This window comes from Chlamydotis macqueenii, chromosome 6 (genome assembly GCF_036417535.1).
Source record: "Chlamydotis macqueenii isolate bChlMac1 chromosome 6, bChlMac1.mat, whole genome shotgun sequence".
Taxonomy (NCBI): Eukaryota; Metazoa; Chordata; class Aves; order Otidiformes; family Otididae; genus Chlamydotis; species Chlamydotis macqueenii.
In genome coordinates, this window is record NC_141561.1 from 38,809,961 (window position 1) to 38,828,659 (window position 18,699).

The window sequence follows — 18,699 nt, forward strand, 5'->3', positions numbered from 1 at the left end:
GGGTGATGCTCTTACCCTTCGTATCAACTTCTTTTTTAAGGAAAAAGAATATCTAAATAAAATATTCCCCTTTCTGACCAAAAGAGAGCTTGTCTACAAGACAAGATGTTCTTGCTGAAATTGTATCTCAGCTGGAAGGAAAGATGAGTTTATTTTGTGTAGCTGTTGGAGGTTCCTAGAAATATCAGTCAGTCAGTTATCAGAGTGGTAAATTAAATCTTGAGAGCCAGAGCTCGCTCATCGGTACGCAATGATATGGAAGTGGCAAGGAGAGAGACAACTGCATCAGGTCTGGGTGTTTATGTTCTCGATGGAAAAGTACAAATCATTTCCTTCCCTTCTGCTGCTGTCATGGTCCGTCACTTCAGTCCATTTTCACCTTGCTAAGGGATGCTGAATGGGCCTTCTTGCTTTGGCACCTAATTAATCTCTTACAAGCCTGTTCTTGCAGCCTGTCTGCCTGGCATGGTCCATATCTTATACCAGTGAGTTACAAATAAAGTAATGTTTTCTCCTTTACTTTCATTCCTTTTCCTGTGTTCTTTCACCCCAAGCCCCCTCAAGCAGGTTGAGGATGTTGTTCTTCCCCTGCCTTTGAGAATGATGTACGTCCATCCAGTAGGAAATCATGGGTCACTTTCAAAAAATGACATACCTGTACACAAATAAAAGTGTATCATTTGAGATGAAAAAGGCATATTCTATGGTGCAAAATGAGACTATGAAACAAAATATTATTTTATTGATGTGATCTTATTGTCGTATATCAAGCAATCCTGAGTATCACATATCTTGTGCCCTGAGCTCTAACAGCCACAATATTTTATGGATAGTTTAAAATGAGTCCTTGTGATAAAATAACACATGTGGTCTATATAGCAGATAATACTGAATAATTTAATGTATTATCTATAATAGAAAAAGATAGATCCTGTAAAACGATACTCCTGGAGTCTAATATTCCTTTGGAATATATTTCCTGGATAATATTTCTAGACAGAAAAAAACAAATCTCCCTCCTACTCGCCACGCCAACAAAGGCAACACTGCTGTCCCTTCTGTGGGAACAGAGTTGCTGTTCAGCTCGGTGCAGCATGTGTATTCCAATCTGAGAAACGGAAAGGCGTTAAAATAGGTCTGAGCAGTCACTTTGTTCGCTCAGTGATCGGGGCAGTGTCCATGAAAACCCTTTAGCTCTGCTGGCCTGTGTCTGATCTGCAGATACTGATCTCCTCAGCTATCCATACACAGCCTGCAAGAGCTCTGAGAGTCTTCTGGTGACATACGGGCAGGAAGAAAGAAAAAAAAAAAAAAGAAAATCACATCTTTAATACCCTCTGCTGACAGCTTCCTTAATAAATATTGTAAGAAATTTCTCCGTTAAGAGCCACCCAGTAATCTAATTTGCAAGCCCCAATGATATATTCAGCAGCCAGCTCAGGGGAGGCGTGTTTCTCCTGTCAGAATCACATGAGCAGGGAATAAAATTCCAAGCTCTCACTAAGAGTGATAATAATTTATGGTGAGTTGTTGGCTTTTATTTTTTTCATACTATTTTTGAGTCAGCCAAACAAAGAGAATAGAACTACTCCTGACTTTGCATTGATCAGGTTCTTCTATAGTATGCTCGCCTACCTCTATGTTTTCACAGGATATAACAATGCAAACACTGCAAATTCCTGGAGTTTCGTTTATATCTAGAGAAAGCATGGACTGAGACCTGTATCACCAGGGGTGACTCTTGCATACAGCTGTAATGGGTGGTGAATGCTGGTTCATTGGAATTGTCTCCCACCCTGACACGCTTGTGTAGGAGTGAAGCCTTTGCTGTTCTCTTCAGTTTACATAATCCCAGATTTGTTACCTTTTGCGTGGTCCTGGTGAGACATCCTTAGGCTCTTCCTTCTCCTCTCCTGGTCTCTACTGTAAGGAATATTCTTCTTCAGTGTGCACACAGGAAACAAAACTAACCAAAAAGTTACTGTAAGATCATAGCTATGTAGCCAAATTCAGGCTGTATAGCCTGGAATGAGAGAACTGATTGTCTACAGCAGTGTTATAATGGTTGTGCCTATTCCTTACAATGGGAAAAGCTTCCAGTCTTGTGTTCCATCTGTTCATAGCTTGAACTGAGAAGGATCAACAGTGTTGTCTCAGAAATTAACTCATTAGAAGATAAGGAAGCAAAACAAGGAGATGAGAAAGCAAAACAAAAACCTCTAGGGTATTACTTGATAGCTGATCAGCTAGGAGAAGGTGGATAGTTTGAAGTCTTCAGCCTTGAAAGAACTTCCAGAACCATTGCACAGAGTAATTCTTTTTACCTTCCCACTGTAGCCTTCATTACTGGGAAGCAGTCACTAACTAACTGGTTTGTTGTTTTTTTTTTTCTTTGTTTTTTTCCCCTCTGTGGTGTCGTGCTCGGGTGATGAATAACTAGCAATATTCATTTTTTCTAAAGTGTAGCTTGGAAAGAGACATTAAATGAATTACTAATTTACCTACATTTGTTCTTATCCTGAATGGCAAGTGCTGTATTTCTGTTATTTTCTTTTGCAGTGAGAGATGCAGATATGCAATGTGTGGCCATAAAGATTCAGTCAATAGCATTGAGTTTCTTCTGTTCTCCAACGCTGTCCTAACTAGCTCTGCTGACAAGACTTTGTCTCTTTGGGATGCCGGAACGGTAAGCAGTCTTTCTCTTGGTCTTTCTTAAATTTGAGTAAAGTGATGATGTGTGTGATCTGAGAAAAATGAAAGCCAGTGTAAAATCAAAATAGAAAGTAAGGGTGATATGGCAATAGAACATTCACTAACACAGCTGTTATCTTCTGACCAAAATTATTCCCAAATAAAGTTTCCTCGACATCTGGAATGACTGAATCCTCACAGTGCCACAGATGGATGTGCACCGAGATCATGGAATAAACAGATACACTTAATTAGATGGTGGTCGTTCTAGCAACTGATGGTCTGCGTCTGGAAGACTGCATTGCTGCACGTCGTGCTGTGTCAGTTCAGTAGACACAGCAGCTGAAGGTCAGTTTTTTCAGGCTTCTTTTCTAAGTCCTGGCATGTGCTTTAAGTTGTGTACAATGGAAATGGGAGAAAATGCCACTGGAGAAACTCAAGCAACATAGAAATGGAATATATTTATTCTTTCTCTAGAAGGGATCTTCCCCTCCACCCCACCCCCAAACTCAGTGCTGATTTCTCATGGAATATGTATTTTTTTCTCCATAATATATCACCGTAGGTAGTATCAGAAACTATGCATCTCTGCCGTCATTCTTTGGTATAGATATAAATGGATTTAGTACATTGGAAAGTGTACTTGTCCCTGCTGCTTTGCAGACTGTATGTACCTACTGTTCAAGTAGAATATGAGAACAAGGCAGGAGGAATTTTTTTTCCTCTTTCATGAGAAAATTCAATAATTATTGCTGTTGTTGTGGTATTTCTCATAGAGCAATAGACGTTCTTAGGTTGCTAGTTCAGTTGGTATTACAGGCACTTTGCGTTTTTCAAACAGTACAAAGATACAAGATTCCTGTCCAGAATAGAGAAGGTTGTGTTCATGGAAGGGGTTTCAGAGGAAGGAGGCAAAGAGCTATTGCTGTGCGTTAATAGGTATTGCCATCAGAGCTATACAAACACAGGATAGGAAAAACTGACATGCAAATGACAGTGCAATATTTGAGATGCTCCTTAGGCAGTTTTTATTTATGGATCATAGAAACAGACTGAATAGAAGATCAGCTAATAATAATCCTGGACATGAAGCACAATGAGTTAAAATGACGCCAGTCAAGACCCATTATGCTTAAAAGTGTTGGTTTGTAAGAATATTTGATATCCAAATATGAATAATTCAAAAAGAGGAAAAAAATATTGAAATACAAACAAATGTGAAAAACTCAGTGATTTCTGCTTTGTTTTGTTTTCAATAAATCCTGCAAGGATTTCTTGCGAATGTCTCAGTAATCTTCTGTTCATAGCAAATTAACAAAATTATAAAAGAGTGTTTCTTTGTTAAACTTAAGGGAAAAGCCTGCTCCGTTTTCATTCACCAGCACTGTTTTTCAGCTTTGGGTAATTTTTATAAGATAGGAAAGACCTTTTCCAGAAAGAAAACATTGTATATGACATTTTGTTGTGTACTTATTCTGTTGAATTGTTTCCCTGTTCAGTGGGAAATCTGGCAGATATGTGCCCACATTGAAGCATCACTTTAAGTGGTGAAATCGCTGTGAAGATGCTATCTCCCTCTAAATACTGAATGATATTAAAAGTTCCCTCCAGAAAGAAGATGAATGATTTCTCTCCCATTAATTTGGAACAGAATATTTTCTCACCTCTGTGAGGTCAATTAGCATTAAGGAGTAGGTTTAAGATAATTTTAATGAAACATGAAAATCATACTCCAGTTTGTTTTCTCATAAATTAGATTGATATTATTAATCACATCTTGTTCTTTTTATTATTAAAGATAATGGATGCAGAGAACTGTAAGTCAGAGCAGTACAAGCTGAATGGACAATGAGTTCTGGATTTGGGGCAGAATGGAGCATAAATTTGTGTAATTACTAAGCTGAAACTATAATGTAGCCTTGAGACTTTTGAAATGCATTACTTTTTTCTTTTTTTTTCCTGGATAACAGTGTCAGATCTACTGGTTCAGAAAAATCTGCAGCACATTGACTGTAATTTTAAAACTAAGGTATGTGTTGCATATAGTGAAATGAGAACACAGAAGGATGAATAGTATTTAATTATTATGGCTCTTTCCAACCGTTCTGGGAGAAAATACAGAGTTGGTGTTGGGTTTGGATGGGAACCATCCTCGTACCGTGCCAGGCTCGCAGTAGATAAGATGTATGAGACTGAGGCTGCAACGCGTTGGTAGGAATCTCTTGCCAGTAAAGCTGATGGCTCTCGTGCCAAGATAAGCTGTGGAATTTATTTCTCTTTATGCCTGTTTCATAGAAAGACAAGCATATTCTGGCTTTTCACCAGAATATTTTCTTGCTGACACATCAGAGTGAGCATCTCTACTCATGAATTGCAAAGTGTGTCCAGTGATAAATGTGAGAGGTGCAAAAGAACACGACACCCCAAGAGTACCAGTTCACCTGCCTGGGTTAATCCCTCTCGTGATAAGCGGTCTGCCGCTCATCCACGTCTCCCACATTCTGATGAGTAATTTTTTGGGGCTAGCCTGTTTTGTCTGGATAACAGTTGAGCCAAGCTGAATCTGTGTGCTTTCTCAGACAGATGAAATGCCAAATATTTATACACTTAAATAATTAAATAGAGGAAAAAAAGGTATTCGCGTTTTTCATTCTACATGTTTGAAACTTATTGATTTAGTAACTATCTCATCTGCTTTCTGATTTTTGAAATGTCAGGTTCTATAACTAGATATTTCATTTTTTAAGAAGTTGTGCAGTGACTCTTTTAGAAGTCAGCATTCAGTAGTAATACCCTAAGGAATGTGTCCGACAAGGATTTGGGAAGGCTCGTGTGTGTATTTAACTGGCAAGTTCCATTCACGTCAGTGATACTGTTCTTGTGAATAAAGCTCAGCACATGCACAGCTCTGTAAAAAGAGAGATTTATACAATGCTCTGTTTTTCTATTCGATTTTGTGAAATACTGAGTGTTGGAGATATTGTTTGATAATTGGTGTCCATTTTGATCTCTGCCGATCCCTGATATTCAAGTGCTTGTAGTTTAATTTTTCAGTTATCCAGGATATATTCCTGACTTCATGCAGTGTTGCCTAGCGATTTAAGACAAGCCCTATTTTTCTGCATTCCTTTTGAAGAAGGCTGCTGGTGTATAGCCCAAATGAAAGGCTCCCATTCCCATCCCACTATCAAACTGGTATCCCTGACATCCAGACAGGAGGATATCAAGCATGTCAGCTTTCTGCTGTTTGGGTCAAAGATGGCTTAAATCGGGGTAAGACAGAGCAGTGGAACAGTGACCAGAAGCAAGTTCTAGCTCTGTGTATCGGATTTTATCCTTGATGGTAATTTGTGGGCTGAACGGCGCAATCAAAAGTTAGAAGCGCTGATGTAGTGTGGTCTTTGATTAATAATGTAGGCACCAATCTCAGAGAAACAAGGAAAAAACAGAATGATATTATCCAAAATCCTGCCTGAACAGCAGCAAATCGCTCCCGGTAATGATAACTCATCCTCATCGAGCCAGAACCTGGCTGTGGCCGTCATACTCCTCAAAGACTGGGGTACACTTTCTCCCTGCTCCAAAACAAGGGAAGGAAGCGGGAATTCAGGCAGAGCATCCTTTCAGGCTCATGCCGGGGTGTCTTTTCATGGGCGTGAAGAAATTGGTTCTGTCTTAGCCCCTGGCGATGGTTCATGAGTGTGGTACAGCCAGACTTTATATAGCAGAGCAGGCTGGACTTTCAGGGCCATGATGAGGGCTTAGCTGTTTATTTGTTTCACATGGGTGTAGAATAATTACAGTGATGCTGATCTAAGCTCCAATCTTGCAGTTTTTTCCTTCACACTACAGCCCATTGTCCCCCACTGTGCGGTGTCTATGGCATGGGACGACCGCGCTGTGGTTCCTGTTGTAACTGGATTGTGCCTGAAAGCTAGTTGGCTTTTACTCGGATAAATTGGGTGGAATTGTTCCAAACTAGTAATTTTCTGAGGTAACCTTTTTCTTTCTTCCAGTGAAATTATCTTTTTGATTACTTATTTTTCAGTGTTGATTTTGTCAGAATTTGGTAGTTTTCAAATTAGTAATTCCCTAAAATAACCTGTTCTATTTTTGTTTCTTCCAGTGAAATATAAATTATCTTTTAGACTGCTTGTTTTTCAACAGGGATTTTGTCAGAACTTCTTTGTCAGTAGCTTTAAAGTATGTAGGAACCCTCAGATCTTTGTCAGGATGCTGCCTGTCGGTGGTGAGGGCTTTTATGCTTGAGTTCATTTGGAGTGGGCATTCACGAGGCAAATTCAGGAAAAATGTCAGTGTTCAAGGATCAGGCATATGAGACGGGCGCAGAGCAGCCAAAGGGAGCTATTTTGAAAGCCAATGTGGTTGTCTTTACATTTTTTTGGCCTAGTCCAGTTGATTTATCCCTGAGTAAACAGTGTAGACACGAAATTATCAGTCAGAATATCCTTGGGGTATTGGATTTGTCAGTTTTGTTTGAACTCTTTTGAACTCCTGGGGAATGAATTCAGAAGCTGAGGGGATAGACAAGATGGATTGTTTAAAAAAAGTCTTTGACAGACAGTTTATGGTTCAAGTCAATCTCCTTCAAAAGCAGGTCAAAGATTGAAGTCGTCAGTATTGGAGATGAAGAGCTCTTCCATGCAAACTTGGAATCTCTTAGTGTAATTGAATTATTTTGCTGTAAATAAGGGATGTGCAAGGATAAGTCCAGTTCCTGGCATGCAGTGTAACAAATGTTGTGTTCCTGATTCTGTTCTATATATTTGTAAATTATGGGTTCATATTTTAAAACTCCCTGTCCTAATATGAAAAGGAATTTGAGTCAGAGTAAAATATGACATCAAGAACAAATAGCTGTGAATACGGATTATGTTTTCTCCAAGTAATATTACAAAAGACAAAAGTAAAACTTGAAGAGGTTTATGTTAAATCTGTTTGGGATGCTTTCCTAGAGACTTAGTGCCAGTTTTTTTCAAAACCAAAAATACAGCTAAGGAAAAATGTCTTGATTTCTTTCTTATCTTGAAAAATAATTGGGGAAAAAAGCTTGGTGTGATCACTGTCATTTTAAAAAATGCTACGTGCTGATTTTCCTCCAAAACAACTTCTGTGAAAAAAGGCGAATGAAAATAAAACATTTCAAATAATGAGCACATAACTCTGCAATTTGGATCAGTTGACCCAGATGCAAGCAAGAACGTATTCTGTGTTCTTGTTTTGCTGTGGTTTTTTTTTTTCTTTCTTCCTGAGAGGCAGGAAAACCATTGCCCTTCAAACTGTATTTGGCTGCTGTCCCCAGAATAACCCTCAGGCTGGAGCTATGACTTTCATTTGGCATGCCGTTACTGTCTTGTCACTCCTTTTTCTTGCCTTCCTGACCTCTCCCAAATCAAACCGTTAAATCCCAAATTTAGCAAACTGTATAATCAGTTGATGTCATGGGTTGTTTTTTTTCCTGTTAAACTAGGTTTAAATGAGACTCTAAACATTTCAGATCAGACAGGTTACCTTGTTCTGCAAAGTTCCAGGTGAATTAGTGGCTCTGAAGAGGTTATAATTATTGTTTTATTAAGCTGTTCCTGTTCATTGGCGTCCCTGGGCCTGTCCAGTGGATGTCAGAGTCCTTTTGCCAGCAGGAAGGCAGCCCCTTTTAAGACCTTGTCTTCCTCTGTCCTGTCTCCACAAGGTGGAAAAGCTACGTTCCTTCTTCATTTCAAGGAGAAGTCTTTGAGAAGACAAGACAGTTCTGTATGTTAAAGCTTAATATCCAGCTTGACTCCTAATTCATGTGAAACGTATAAATGACTCTATATTGGCAGTGATGTAGTTATTTAGTTAGATTAAAATAACACCTTTTCATCATAGTGTTCACAGTCGTTTAAGCTGCTGCTAGAGAAGAGAGCAACAGGGTCCTCTGCAGCCCGTTGCTTCCGTTCCTGTGTAGCTGTGGTTTCCCCCGGGGCTCTGCTCGAGTTTCCTCCCGTCGCTGGAAGTGCCGTTGCACCCTTCAGGCAAGGCTTCTTGCAGCACAGCCCGGTCTGATTTTGGCTTTCTGTGTATCTTAGAGCGAGTCTTGGCTCCTTTCTCATATTGTTGCCATTCCCATGGTCAGAGAGGTCCTCTGACCCTTCCCCAGCAAGCTGTAGGTGTACATGTCTTTGAAGTCCTTGCTGCCCAGCTCCCAAACCTCCCAGCCTGCCTGACTGCCCTCCTAGCAGGTCACGGCAGCCACCTTCTCCTCCACAAGTTTTTGTGCCTTTCCCTAAAGCTTCTTTTCTGGTTCAAGGCTCTCTCTCATCCATGTGCTGCGGTTCCCTCGCGTTCCCCAGGATGGTTCCCCTTCATCTGATGCCAGGTGATGGGGAGCTGTTTTGGCCCGGTGAGTCTCCGTGCACTCATTTCTGTTTAGGTGTGCCTCACCAGCTAGGGAGTTGCTTCTGGGCAAGACATTTTGGAGTGATGTAGTCGTGTGAAACACATGCCTGTAATTACAAACCAGGGGCGTCCGTATTCCAGGCAGCAGGCCGTACAAGTCGCAGCTCCACCGGCAGCTCCCTGTGATCTAGCGCCGATGCCAGCCTGTTGTCAACTTGCAAGGGCAGGCGGAGAGGCAACGGCGGGACGGAGAAAGGAGTTAATTCGCTGCTGATTGAATCCGATTTCATCAGCTGTAAAATTAGAGTGGATCAGTTTTCAGATGCTGCTGGTTATCTTAGAATATTAGTAGCAATTAGAGAGCTATAAATAGATACATTTACAATATTTGAAGTTTTAGCCAAGGGAAAAGCCTGGCGATAGGTTTCAGTAAACACTTCGACAGCGTGGCTCCTGGCATGCCGTGCAGGCAGTGGGTTCTGTCGGAGCGTGCAGTGTAATGGCATTTGGCTGTGTCACCGATTATTTAGAAACCAAGTGAGAGAAGCAGGCTGTATTCCTGTCTGGGCAGCAAATAGATTGACCCGAATCTGAACTTCTTACTAGCTGCCTGTGTATATCTGTAACGTGTGTGCGTGATATATTACAGTAAGTAGGAATTTAATTTTTATGTTGCCGGTGTCACTTTGAAACAAAATGAGAGTAAAATTCTTTCAAAGGCTTTGGGAAAGGCCTGGCTGCAGAATAACATTGACTTCTTGGTCCTAAAACTCTAATTATATTATTGATTGTGAAGCTGGCTGCTTTCTTAATAGTTCCTAATGTAACAATTAAAGCAAAGAAAGTAATTAAAAATGAAAAGATCGGTCCACAAGTACAATCTTCCAAAGGTCATTTTCAACTTAATCGCTTCTGTGAAAGCGGCAAGAATAAAACAAATGAATCATTAGTAAAAAAGCAATTTAGTGTGTGTATGTGTGTAATAATGTTCTTACCAGGTTACCACTGGCCACACAATACCTAGATTAATTAAAAATAATAGCTAAATTTACTTAGTTGATATTATATTAACACCTCTCTTCCCAGAGCACGCCTCCAGGCAGAAGTAGGTAACAAAGGCAGAAGCCAGAAGCTTCAGCCAAAGCGAGCAGAAAATTTCAGTGAAACAAGTATGCTGTTATTTAACCTCATAAACAATATTTTGTACTGCACAGACCATTTATTAGCAACTTTTTTTTTTTTAGTTCTGAGAAGTAAAAGGACCTTTTTGGAGGTCAGACAAGTTGACCCATGGATATTTATAGATGTGAAAGGTAGTAGGGAGGAAAGCATAAAGGTGTTAGCCAGAAAAATTTTGAAAAGGCCACTTGACACTGTCGCCTTTGATGGAGCAAAAGTGAGAAGTGACGCTGGAGGATTTAAGATCTGATAAAAAATTTGGAATCTACAAGAAAAAAGGGTCACTTGTAAGCAAGGTACACAGCCAGGCACTGTTCGCCTTCCCCTGACTGGAGAACTACCAGGTTCCATACTGATTGTCTTCTGTACTGCGGACTTTTCACAAAGTGCTCATGATGTTATTTGAAGTAAAATCAGTTGCAGCTTTTGCATCCTCTCTGAAATTTAGCTATCATGTCCTGACAAATCAGGGAACGAAACGCATTTGAGATAAAAGCTCTATTACAAATACTTTCCCCTCTGCAACAGATCTTTCAGCGTAAAATGTCTGGCTTACGTATCACTGCAAAAGCAGCTAAGTGGTGCAATAGTTCATAGGTATGAGGGCAGCCTGTTCTGGGGTCTTACAGATGTAGTTCAGTATCACCATACTGCTTGCATGCGCAAGTTAATAGGAAACGTAGCCAAACTTTAAAGCATGGATGTGGAAATTTGCTACAGCAAACGCCTGCCGTGTTCAGCACCTCGTGTAGAGCATGTGTACTCCTGTGCACAGGGAAATTCATAAAACTGTGGGAGACAGAATTCAGCTAAGCATGTACATCAAAGAAAAGCATGTCAGGGGTATCTGGGAGTTGTCTGATACTGTGAGGTTTATAGACGTTTGGGGAACTGAGCTCCCATGAATTTGCAGTGCACAGCAACTGTAAATGCTTTCTCCAGATAGTAATTGTCACGCTTGCTACAGTTAGATTCTGCTTCAATACATTTGCTCAGAACCAAATCCTATTCTTGATGAGGCAGTGGGGGGGAAATTACTGTGCTGTTCAGGTTGTACAGGAGAGAGACAAATCTCTTAGTCCGTTAAGTTAAAGACATTGCATCTTAAATGTTCTTTTTACTTTCCAGAATTAATTGTGGGCTCTTCTTTCCTCACATGTTAATTGAAGAAAGCAGATTAGAGATGTGAACTTTTTATGAAAGGTCCTCTCAGTGGATCAGCAGGTCTGCCTCTCCACCTGCATGCCTGCAGTGCTCTGCCATGTTTTGCTGAAGCTACTGGGAAGAAAACTAACTCTATCCCAGCCAAAACCAGCACAAAAGGAGTTTGTCATCTTTCCTTTTATCTGGATTCCCCACCAGCTGTTTTTATGTGCTGCTAAGTACAGAAGTGCTGTTCTGTCAGGTTGAAGTAAGGCATCTGGACACACTTGTCTGCACAGAATATGCTGTGATGGGTTTTTACTTTTCAAATTCAATGATTACACTAGACTCCCTACTCCAAGCATGAGCTGTTATTTATCAAACCACATATGCCACTGTCCCTTCCCAGACACAGCTGTAAGAACTTATGTTTCAGAAGTCTGATGACATGGTGACTGTGACTACACAGTCTCAAAAAGATCTATTAAAAATAAAAGCAAACTCCAAACCTTACAGATCTGTTTCCTTTCTACTAACAATAGCGTTGTGAAGTAATATATCTTCAATTAAATAGCTTTCCAGTTGGATAAATACTGCATCAAAACGGTGGTGGTGAGTCAATTTGTTGCTTTGTATGGATTGCTCCCTTCTAACTGCTACTGCTTGTCTATAAATTTATTCCCATTCTGGTTCCCTACAGCCTCAGTGAGTGGCTTCTTTAGGCTTCCCATTCACACATCCTTGTCATAATAGCAAGAGATACTGTCTGGGAAATGGCTTGAGCTGAAAAACAGGCAGGCCTTTGGGATGGCTTCAGCCATGTGTTCAAAAAAACCTGGGATTTCAGAGCTTGCAAGAAGATACTCGCTTAAATAATATTTTTTTTTTTTGCTGCTTCAAGAAGACTTAAGTGGTGAATTTTAAGTGTCATCTGCAAAATACTTGAGGGTCCTAGTTTTGAAGGAAAAGCTATTGGCTGTCAAATTGGTTTTGAGTAGGATGCCCCATGCAGCGTTGATGGATGGTGAAAGTTTTCAGTGGTAATTCATACTTCAAACATTTCCCACATGATAGAATTTTTGTAGTACATATTTAATGTATGGAGAACTGCCAGGCAGACACAGGTTGGAAACAGTTTTGTGCTCTGATAGCCCCAAGGCAACAGCACGGAGAGGCGTTGTTCGCATTTTATGATCCAAGGCCAAAATCCAACTCTTTGATTATAATTGAATTCAGCTTCCACATTTATAAGCATGATAAATAGTTGAGGATACTTTCTGTTAAGAGGCAGCGTGGTTGGTCTAATATGAAACGGATGTGAAATTTGGGAGATTCTGCTTCTCTTCCTCACACAGCCAGGAATTTGCTTATGAGCAGCAGGCATATCACTTTGCCTCTTTTCCATCTAATTCACCTCTTTTCCATCTACCCTTTCACGCTTTCTTGTTGTAGACTGCAGCATACAGCATGAAAAAAAAAATTAAAAAGTAAGAGTCTTGCCATCTTGCAGTGCACTGTACTAATAATCTAAAGATGATTCAGCTGAAGTGCTAAAATACGCAATTAAATATTCAGTTCTCTCTTTCTGGAATGTTTTTCTCCACTCATGTCTTTTGGGTTATTCTATACAAAGAATTAAATTGATGCAAATGACAGATATTGCTAAAATAGTGGAGTTGGAATGAAAAATTTTCCTGAGAAGGAGCTTCAGAGGTTGTACACCACTGATATGGACACGGGGAGACATTAGCGTGGGCTGTTGGAGGGGAGAAGCAATGAGCCAGCACCTAATTTGTGTTCTCCAGTTCTATTTAACGTTGCTCCAGTGGATTACCCTGATGGGATTTCATAGCGCCGACAGAAATAAGACCGCGTGTTCTTTTATTGTCGTTCAGACGAGGTAATGTGATGGCATTGTAATTGTGAATTTGTCAAAACTGCATGGAGAACTGTCTGTGCTGCTACCCTGAGAACCCCAAACGTCTCGACTCTGCAGCAATGAGTACAGGGCAGTGCTAATTACATGCTGTAATTTATGTGAAGCAACTAAGAGACATCTGTCTCTGTCACCTTGCTGCTCTGCACCTTCCTAACAACAGGACAGCATTCCAATCAGCGGTGTGAATTGCTGTGTCATTCCAGTTAACAGCCAGGTTTTCCTGCATCGTCATGTTTGCCCAGGCTCTTGGTCTGGAGGCGAGCTCCTCCTCAGAATGCCATGAGATCACTTGCAGAATTTCTTCTCTGTGTTTTCTCCTCCTGTGTTTAATGGTGTCTCCTTTGTTTTCTTAGAACAATTAGGCATACCTCAGGGACGCACATTTATCAAAGCAGTCAGTGCGCAATTCCTCATCCCTACCATAAATCCTAGTCACACACGCTGTCCCGTGCCAAATCCAATCATGAGTGCACTAATCCCTCCACAAATGCCATTTTTTGATGCTTTGTGTCGCACTTTCCTGGCAGGCTGAGCTCCGTCAGCTTCTTTGCAGAAGTGCAGTGTCAGAACCCCTCTTGATTGTGAGGTGATTTCGGAGCTAGGGCAGAAAAACAAGCTTCTGCAGCAGCATCATTGTCCTCAAGTTCAGATTTCTGGCAAAAGTTTGCTGCAGCACTACTAAAATTAATTGTTTCAGGACCTAAAGTGTCCTGGCACCAACACAGGAGGAACAAAACGCTGCCAAAGAGATACCACCAGTTGATCCTCTGAGAACTGACTGTTCCTGCATTGCTCAGTGTGGTTTTCAAGACAGAAAGGATTTACCGGTAAACACTGGTTTTATCGCTTATTTAGCTTTTCATTTTCTCTAAAAATAAATATGTAATTATTGCATTCCTGTTTTTCCTCTTGTGGCTCAAGGCCAGCTTCTCTGCCTCCAAGTGGGTTTCAGGCCAGTGTTTTGCAAATGATAGTGTTTTGCATGCCAGTCCCTTACTCAGCTGATTGTTTCTTTCCCCTCTCTCTCTCCTCAATAACATTTTATAGAGAAGCAATAATCTTTCAAAAAGAAGACATTTATCACACGCAGATTGGAAACACTGGGACAAAGCTGATAGGCAAGAAGCAAAATTTAGCAATGTGACAAAGCCTTTGTATGTAATCTTCCCCCGTTGGTGACTAGAATAAATATCAGTGGTCCAGTTTTCCACTGGGAGCAAGCTCGACTCGGCACAGGAAAGGAGGGTACTTGGTGATGGATGCTGATATGACTGCACCAAATTTAAATCTCTCCTATTTTCTGTTACGTTTGTGCAAAAGCAAGCTTGAGCAAGAAGCCACAGAAGAGCAGGAGTGGTCAGGACTAGAGTAAGGCCAGGTGGGACCCTCTGCACATTCCTCTCCCAAGATCTACCCCAATCCTGCTGCCAAACCCATCCGCATTTCCAGCTCCATCCGGTAATGGCATGCAACTGGTTTTACTAGCTGAAATGGAACCCTAGAAAGTTGAGTCTGGGACTTGATGCCGTTTGGAAATGCAGGTAGCATGTCCACCTGTCTCAGAGCCTGTGCCTTGGGAAGAAGGCAACCTCTTGACAAATGCCCTTGTGTTAACTCTACTTGCCATTTGTTTTGAAGTTTATCTTTACAATCACGATGATTACAGACTTTGTAGTTTCTCTTTTATTTTCCTTCTGCATTCAGAGAAAATTTGCATACGGTCTTGCAGTTTATGTTGGTCCTGGCCATCATACTCTCTGCTTTGGTTAGGTAAGAAATGGAGAGACCTTCATGTGGGAGAGCTCATGGAAACGCCTTGTCTGACATTTTCTGTCCCCAACGCCCGAATTATCTCTGTGGTTCTCCTGCAGTGCCACCATCACAGAGATGGGATATGGGGTAAGTTAAAATCAAGACCTTTAGATGCAAGAAACTCGGTGCTCGAGTATTTTATGTTACACAGTTAAAGTGCTAATAAGCATCAGGCATATTTGTAATGAGTATAATTTGAGTTTTTAAAAAATGTCAAGATCATAGGAAATAGGATAGGAAATGTAAGATGCTTTGAGGAAAAAATAAAGCAGTTTTACTCTGGGAGAAACTGTATAACATATTTGAATAATTTTGGTTTAGGGGCAGGTTTTTTTGGTGAATTTGATTCCCTCTAAAATCTTTCCTTTCCAAATCTGGAAAATGAATTTTTCAAGATCTGCTGTGGATTTGCAGAGTATTCCCATTTTTGGTTCACTTTTAATCTTACTATTAAAAATTAGCCCCTTGTCAGTTCCTCTCTGAGTAATGCAGAGCCTTGTGTCTCAAATTCCTCCCGCCACTGACAGCGGCAGACGTGACCTGTGATGCTGAAGTTGAGCGGGATTCGATTGAGCACAGGCAGGGAAAGGGCTGACATTCCCCATGGGGGAGGCTGCCATGGCAGGGCTGGCTGAGGACACCCCGCAGCTGATCAGCCTCAAGGGCACGCGTGCACTCCTCTCCAGTACCGTCTTTCTGAGACCTGACATCAGGGCATATAACATCTTTAGAGCTTGAGGGCTTTATTTTACAAGAATAATTGTCCTACTTTAAATAGAGCAGCTTTGCTGTGGCTAAGACTTTTTTTTTTTTTTTCCTTTCTGACATTGTTTTGTTATTAATTTTTTTTAAGGCTCTTTCTCTGGAAGAAAAATGGACATATTGATACCAAGATTTTATTTTAAATTTAAATCCTGGTGTTTCCAGTGCAGTGTGACTTGCTGTAAATGAGAGTTAAACAATTGTTGAACACATACCTGCAAGTTAAGAAGCGTGTGTCTATGAGTGTGGAGGAGTATGTCAGCACACATTTTTCTAGTTATATTTTACTCTCTCAGGAACATTAATTAGTAGTCAAGACTAAATAGTTATATTAAACCTAAAATGATAAAACATTATTATTTGACACTGGATAATAACTAAAGAAAACCCCATTAAATAGTGTCTACCAGTGTCATGTTCAAACATGAGTTGGTTTTGTGATGACAGCCCATAACTACCTGCTGTTTGACTTTAATTACCAAACTTTTCAAAAGTTGTACATCTAACAAATTAATGAAGCAACTTACATTACTCACTAGTCTCACTCAACATTAGCAAGTGGATTGCATTTCCTAATTAGCATGTAAGGAAATGGATAATAAAGCTTTTCCCTAAAAATATGTATTGCTGATTTTCACACCTTTATTCCAAATTTTCTCATTTTTAACCTGCCAGAATGAAATAAATGTCTGTTGGGGGTATGAAAAAAGTAATTACTTTCCTTCTCCTTGAACTTCCTCTTAATTAACTTTTAATGTATGCTGTTACTCAGGGAGCATCCCTTAATACTAAATGTGTCTAAACCAGAAAAGACAGAGATTTAAATGATTTAGATAAGCATCTGCCTAACATAGAGGCATAAAATTACAGATCCAGAAAAACAGTGGCTTGCTGCCAGAATTTGCAGACAAAAAAAAACCCAAATTGTTTTCCTTTTCTATAAATCTTCTTCCCTTGTGTATATGAGCTTAGAGGAAATGATCAAGCCTTCAGGTACAGGTGATGTGGATTGCAAACAGTGTCTAATAATACAAGCTTTTTCTGAGCATCACCAACTTGTCATATGAGCATCACCAGCTTACCAGAGATTTTGAAGGAGGACATGTTCTTTCTGGTGTAAAATTCAGTGGTTTGACTTGTTCTAGAGAAGCCCTCTTTTTCTTAATTTAAGAGAATAAATGGAAAAAGATGTGTGGTTTCTATATATAGTTTCTGCCTACCTGATTATATAATGCTGATCCATACTGGTGTTAAATAATTCTGTTTAGATAAATTGGTTCTGTCTTTAGCAATTTAGAATAATCTTCTAAAGTAATGCGCAGTAAGAGTGTATTCGAATAATTGCTATTTATTTTCAGCAATATTCAACTGTCAGAAATGGCATAATAAAAAGGAAGATTTTATCAAAATCTCAAGACTTCCAATAGTTGAATCAATAGGGTAAATACCATTATTGTGGTATATAGTTTTCCAAAGATTGATAAGAGATTAAGGATGTATTGCAAACCTAAACACAAAGGCTCTCTTAACACTGTTTGAAAATTATCTGATGAGAGAAAATTTCATCATAAAGTGCTGGTTGAATCAAATATTTATGTGGAAACATCTTTAGTTTACAAACTTCTCTTATATGCTAGGTAGCATCCCAGTGAAAGTTTTCTTCATTCCCAGGTGGGGAGAAGAGGGGTTTCAGTGCTGGCCCCTCAGAAAGGGCGTCTGTGTGGGGCAGAGCAGAGACCTTGGAGTCTGCAGTCCTGGCACAGGCTGTGCAGAAGAGCTGCTCTGCTGCTGGAGACCTGGGAAGCCCACGTGTGTCTGACCAGAACTGATACCGTAAAAACACCTGATCATAAATAGACATTCCTATTATTTTTTATTATTCTCTATTTCTAATATGTTATATCAGATGTGTGAAATGAGTCAGGCAGGCTTTTTTCTTTTTTGATTTTTTTTTTCTTTTCCCTTTTTGATTTCTGCAGAATACTGTGCCACTGGAGATATACAGAACAAACTTCAGTAAAAAACACATCCTCCAACATCTCGCTGTGTTTCTCAAGAGTCTGAATGAGGTGTGAAAGGGCATGGTCTTGATTTCTTTAGCAAGACACATGGAATTACAGCTTCATTCTTTGCTGGGTAAGCCGTGCTGTTTTCATGGCACTCTCATACCCCGCTGCAAAGTGTTTCTTCTGCAGTTTTTAGCCCACTGCTTTGTACTCCTGTGTTTTTATGAAAGCACTACTCTCTGACAGTAGTCATTCATCTGGTGGTAGAACACAACTAACTTGAACGGAGTTGTGTAGCCTACCTTAAACAGAGGTGTTATGACTCAGAAGCGTTGCATGTGATAGCTGGTGTGCTTGAAAATTCAGAGTGGATATTTCATGCAGGGGAAATGCTGGTTCTGAGCAAGGTATATCCAAGTTTTCTACCCTAATTTTGGATCTCAGAACAACAATAAATGGTGGAAATGGTTTTTTAATGATCAAACATATCTGAGATTTTGAAAAAAAACTTCCTACTTGGATTAGGGTGAAAAGGCAATAGTTTGTAAACTTTCTATGTATCAATGCGTGGATAAAATCTCTGTTTTGAACAACCAAGCTCTAGTGTCACCAGAATTCTGAAATATTCTCCTTCACCAATTTTGATCTAAAAATATACTTAAATCTAAAATTGGTAACATTGTAGGACAGCAAGTTGTTTTGACTCCGTAAGCTAAAGCTTTTTAAGAAGTGATTTTCAACACCACTGGTGTTTAGTTGATGAAATGC

At 40.0% G+C, this 18,699-nt stretch overlaps 1 protein-coding gene across 1 annotated transcript in view; it reads left to right on the forward strand.

Moving 5' to 3' along the window:
- Window positions 1-18,699, forward strand: part of SPAG16 (sperm associated antigen 16) — a 393,690-nt gene that overhangs the window by 238,042 nt on the left and 136,949 nt on the right. The window contains 1 exon segment of the mRNA XM_086751201.1: window positions 2,560-2,686. Coding sequence (XP_086607327.1) covers window positions 2,560-2,686 — 127 coding nt within the window.